A 6,000-nucleotide genomic window follows, 5' to 3' on the forward strand; every position below is an offset into this window, starting at 1 on the left:
GGGTCTAGAAAGGAAAAAAAATCTGGACACCGCGGCGCAGAAAATCGACGCTCAAAGTGCTAGCGCCATCTAGCGGTGAGCGGTACACGCGAACACCACGGTGCCGGTGTGGCACTAGTAGTATTGATATGAATGTGGTGTTACTCCAGATCTTCGATTTTCCTAGTTTTTATAGTTTTCCCTTTATGTAGTCATTAAACCCTAACTCTGTACCAAATTTCAGCTCTCTGAGTTAATGGGAAGTACTAGTTCTATTTTGATGATCATCAGTGAGTGAGTGAGTGAGTGAGTGTCATAAATGCGAAACTTTGCTTTCGCTTAACTTCGGAACTAAATGACCTAGAGACTTGAAATTTTGGATTTTAAGTATGTGATTATAGCTTATTAGATGACGAAAGTTTCTGCATTCTGGTCTTATCCAAAGGTTCTCAAATAGAGGCCTGAAAATGCGGCGAAATGGTTCCAGTAAAGGATGGTACGGCAGTGTTTGCTTCGCGCTCGACTTGGCGGGGGCACTGCCGTGCCCCCAGATCGGAAATGTAATATAAGATTTCAAGAATACGCGTGGACATGCGGTGCGAGGGAAAGGAATTGCATCATCCGATTACGCGGGGTCTCTATCGAATCGCCAATTTTTTTTTTGGCACACAAATTTTAAGCATACATTTTTTTTACACAAAATTATATTTATTACGCCACTTTTTTTTCTCCGAAACTTAAATAGCGCTCGGCGGCCGCTACCGCGGCAGCTGTGTATGTGTAAGGTCGCAAGTCTAACCTAACCTAACCGAGACTTTGTTATCCAGCTACAGGAGTACTAAAACATTCATGCCAATAAAATAGTTTAATAAAAGAGATGTTAAAATTAGGGATTTCCAATACTTCAGCGTAATATGCGTGATGCCGAAAGAAAAAACCGCGCTGGTGTCGCTTAGTTTTATACATTTCCTAATACAGTATTGGAATTCTATAAAATTCCTAGGAAAAGTATAAATTTCCTAGGATATGTGCGTATTAAAAAATCTCTGAAGCAATATTTTATACATTTCCTAAATAGCTTCGGAATTGTATACATTTCCTAGGAATAGTATACAATTCCTAGAATTCATACATTTCCTGCAACATATATAAAAGAAAGTCGTGTTAGTTACACCACTTATAACTCAAGAACGGCTGAACCGCTTTAGCTGAAAATTGTCAGGGAGGTAGTTTAGAGCCAGGAGAAGGACATAGGATACTTTTTATCCCGTTCGAAATTAAAAAAAGTCTGCTTATTTATTGCCATTAAGGCGGAACCAAGTTCGCAAGTGCCTTTTCTTTTGATTTTCTTCCATTTCTAAGGCTGCACCATCTTATCATTAACCGTAAATACAATTTTAACCTGTGTTTTTATATAGAGTTTGACAAACATTTTACGTTTATTAAAGTTACCTTTACCTGATAGTGGCAGAAATGTTGCCACCATATTTTGAACCTTATTGAGAAAACATAAGGTACAAAACTAATCAAAAATATTTTTCTCTATACCAGTTAAAGGGTTAAAGTTAAAGTAATATGGTAAAACAAGGCAGGGTTGACTTGACTGGACAATTTAGAATCCCAAATCTGTTTAGCCCAAAGGTGAACTGGCAGAGAATGCCCGATGGCATTAAGTTCGCCTTATCTATCAATTATAAAAAAAAAGAATCCCCAAAACATTTAGCTAGAGGATGCAGTTGCATCCTTGCTGATATTTATTATGGGGTAGGAGGCTGCATTCCGCCTTTCATTTATACGAGTAGCTTGCATAATCTTATAATAGTGATTGTTGAGTATCGCGTGTATAAATTCTTTCTTACCATCGTTCGTAAATATACCAAACTCGTACGTACTTATTAATACTCAAATTACTATTAATTACTTAGCTTAACCAACGATGGAACTAAGGAATCAATTAAGATGACTATTATAGGTACTTATAGAGACTAAGTAGTAACATTAAAATATTGTAAGTAATTTCATTTACCTGATTAATAATAACACTCTGAAACTGTTAGTAATAGTCTGATCTGAATGTTCCCAGACCACTTGTAAAGATTCTTTTGTGTAACAAGTTTTAAAAGTTACCGCGACACAAGCTTCGCTTAGTGCGGTATCCGCTAGATATAAGGACTTTATGTATTTGGTTTTACTGGCAATAAACGTTTTATTATTATTATTTCTTAGGCTCTTTTTTTTACTCGAAGTCCGTAAGTTCTTCGGTATAACGTTAACTCACGGGCTCATGCCAAGTGAGTTACGTGTTCAGAGTTTATTGCGGAGTTGGAGTCGTCCTGCATGAACTTTCTGACGATACGACAGGTTATTATTATTATTAAGTATGTACCAGTACTTAGCCGTTTAATTAACCTGAGACTTATCAAACAGTATACCTAGTTATTTGATATGTGATGATGTGATCTCTGGGTGTCATCTCTAATAGCTGCAAATTCACACAGGAATAGATATGATGTGAATCGAACAATCTTGTCATACCGTTTAGTCTGACTATTGTTAAAAAATTGATGTAGGTGGAGCCGTCTGCAACAGTAAAGTGCTTGTCATCCAAGACTAAAAACTATTTAGGGTTATCACTTCTCCTTCTTTTATTTTTGGCATTGAATTTGTTTATGTTTACTAGGTATACTCTATTATCACAACATTTCATCCGACTACAGAATAGAAACTAGCAAATTGGAATAAATTGCAGCAACAGACTATAATGATTGCTAAAATGTCCTCGTTAGCCCAAAAATCGAAGCGTATTTGGACGCACATGGTAAGTAACGAAATCGTACAAACGACAGCACGATGCATTTTTGTTGCAAATCCGCTCTTATTACACGTACTTAAGATGCTTGCTATAACTTGACGTGCCGGCTGTGACTATTGTCACCGCAAGAGTGGTGGATAGTCCGTGAGCTCGGGAAGATCCGCTGTCAGTCGGTACAAGCGCGCGCGCAGGCCGCACGCCCAACCACGCGGCACTTTCAAATATTATGCTCTCGTAATTCACAACAGTGGAAAAACTTGATCAAACAATTTTATTAAAAACTTATGTGATATAGACTCTGAAAATACAAAATGGAAGACAAAGGAGCGACGGTTAGTATAATTATTTATTTTATAATTTCGAGGACCTACCTTTCATAAATTTTGTAAATAATCTAGCCCTTCTCTGCGACTTTTATGAGCGACTTTGTTTTTATGTTTACTTTTAAATTTTCTGACTATTTTGGGCGATTTAGTTCCTATTCATAAAAAGAATGATAGTTCATACGTAAAATTTAATTAAAAGAATTTGTTTTTTTGCATTACATATTACCTATGTAGTTTATTGCTAAATGGTAAGTAGATGACAATTAAGATAACTGCTAATCAATTTATTTATTTGAAGAAATATACTACATATTTTAAAATATAAGTAATGTATAATTGATGGGTATGTAAAATTATATTTACTAGTTATCTATTATGTATGCGTTACAGTATTTTTATGGTTGCTTTGTTACAAGCGTGTAGGTTTAATAAAGAACAATGATATCATTATTAGTAAGTGTAAAGGAATACCTAAATAAGTTCAACCAATCACACTTACTCCTAAAATAGGTACCTATTTAAGTAATTATTTCTTTCGCTGGCCCATTTATTGTCCTGAAGCAGTGGTAGGGTTAATACTGGGACGTGTAAAAGTGCTTCTTACTTGCAAATATAAATAAGTTTTTTTACTCAAGTAAATATGTAATTACTGAGAAAATGATTACGGATTTCTACAGTATTAGTAAAGCTGTGATGTGGGTTTCGTTATTGAGTATTGTTGTTTATGATATCATCATCATCATCATTAAGCCATTGAGTCTCCACTCCACATGCAGGAGCAATTCGATTTTTTTGAATTCTAACAATTTCAAGGGTTTTTTCTGGTATTTGTTGGTAATCAAACGGATCTCCGTTTCATAGGCGTTTTTTCATAGTTTTTATCAGTTTGAGTTGAAGTGTTGCAACTCAGATGACAATCCAGATAGGGCTTGACACCACCAATCAATTGATATTACTGTGTAGCTGTCAAAAGGCGATAGATATTGTGTAGATTATGGAAACTTGTAACCCTTTCGTTAATTAAGTATAATCGGATCTCAATTAGTTCTCGGTTTTAAAATCTTTGTTAATTGCTAATTAAGTATAGTTATTACGAGGGCGGCACTGAAAATTTCGGGAATCAAGGAAGTGAAACAACATTACTATTTAAAAATGTATTTATTGCTTTTTAAAGTATTCTCCGCGAAATTTGACACATTTTTTCCATACACGAAACCAATTATTGAAGCAACCATTGCATTCGGAAGTTTGGGTCTCCAAAATGACCGTTTTGTAGGCGTCCACAGCTTCTTCAGGTGATGAAAATCTCTGACCACGCAATTTATTCTTTATTTTAGGGAAAGTATAGAAATCATTAGGGCTTAGGTCGGGGCTGTACGGCGGATGGACTAATAATTCTATGTTTTCTTGCTCTAAAAACTCTTTTGTTCAGTGCGCGGTGTGAGAACTCGCATTGTCGTGATGGAGGATGATGCGGCGGTTGCAGTTCTCTTTACGGAGTTCAGAAACGACCTGTGGCAAACAAATGCTAGCATACTAATCTGCATTAACCGTTCTTTGTCCCCCAAGAGGAATAGTCGCAACATGGCCGGTTTTGGAGACAAACGTGGCCACCATTTTTTTTGCAACACTCCGTGAACGAACAATTTTTGTTGGCTTTAATTCATTTTCGAACACCCAAACTCGTGACTGGTTTTTTGTTTCGGGTTCGTACGCGTATATCCAGGATTCGTCACCTGATACGATGTTGTATACAGCATTTGAGGATCCTGCATGTAATCTCCCGAGAGTTCTGACGCACCAAGTAACGCGAGCCGCTTTTTGCTCTTCACAGAGCGAATGCGGTATCCATCGGGAAAACAACTTTTTTACACCTAATTGTTCATGCAAGATTATTTGTATTTGACTCATGCCAATGTCTAAAGTTGCCTGAATTTCGCGGTATATCACATGTCGATCTTCTTCAATCAGCTTACGCACAGCATCAACGTTTTCTTAGTTGACTGCAGTTTTTGGACGACCTTGACGGGGATCATCACTGAACTTGACACGTCCACGTTGAAATTCAGGAAACCAGCGATAAATTGTGGTTTTGGATGGGGCTTCATTACCAAATGCAGAAATCATCCGGTCAACACACTGTTTTTGTGTTAAACCACTTCAAAAGTCATAATAAATCATCGCTCTTGAATTTTCTCGAGTCAATCCATTTTCTCAACGACTAAACAAGTTTGACAAGACCTTGTGATACGACCGAGAATCTTTTTTTAAATAAATAAATGGTATACGATTTTAAAAACCCTGGAGTTTGCAATTAAATAGATTTTAATATGACAGGAACAGTGGAAATATTCCATTCCCGATACTTTTAGTGCAGCCCTCGTAGGTAGGTTCTCAGGGCTGAAATTAAATGCTTTTAGATAATTATTGTTTAATGGTGTCGACCACCCAGTTACTTTGTCTTTTAGAGCTGTTCTGATGATCAAGCGGGCTGGTGGCTTACTTAGTAAAAGATAATTGAAAAAATATTATATTTACAGTCCACTTAATTGGCGTGTTAAATGCAACCGGTACTAAATTTCTAGTTATTTGTGAACATGCAACATGTTATTATATCAAATCACAATTAGTGGCCCGAATGCAGAGGAATGGCTCCCGACTAGGGTTGCCAGGCGTCCGGCTTTAGCCGGACATGTTTGGCTTTTTAGGGTCTTGTCCGGCCAAATATTGCCGGCTTTTGTTAGGCTTTTTATTTGGTTGCCACGCCAGGCGAAAGTCGAGCCACAGAATCATATGAAGCGCACACATCACGGATCAACATCTATCATCATCGGTTGCTAAACCAACGTTTAGCAACCGATGATGATAGTACTCACTCATGAG

The 6,000-nt window shown here is 37.0% G+C and overlaps 1 protein-coding gene across 2 annotated transcripts in view; it reads left to right on the top strand.

Moving 5' to 3' along the window:
- Nucleotides 1-6,000, top strand: part of LOC114365020 (peptide transporter family 1) — a 40,746-nt gene that overhangs the window by 3,973 nt on the left and 30,773 nt on the right. Inside the window, exon 1 of one of the 2 annotated variants that reach the window (XM_028321440.1) lies at nucleotides 2,950-3,123. The exons of the other annotated variant lie outside the window; for it this stretch is intronic. Within the exon in view, the coding sequence (XP_028177241.1) occupies nucleotides 3,103-3,123 (21 nt within the window). The 5' untranslated portion in view covers nucleotides 2,950-3,102. Of the gene's footprint in view, nucleotides 1-2,949; nucleotides 3,124-6,000 lie in introns of those variants that run through there. 2 annotated transcript variants of the gene reach the window in all.

This window comes from Ostrinia furnacalis, unplaced genomic scaffold (genome assembly GCF_004193835.3).
Source record: "Ostrinia furnacalis isolate ACB-3 unplaced genomic scaffold, ASM419383v2 OfSCF7532, whole genome shotgun sequence".
Taxonomy (NCBI): Eukaryota; Metazoa; Arthropoda; class Insecta; order Lepidoptera; family Crambidae; genus Ostrinia; species Ostrinia furnacalis.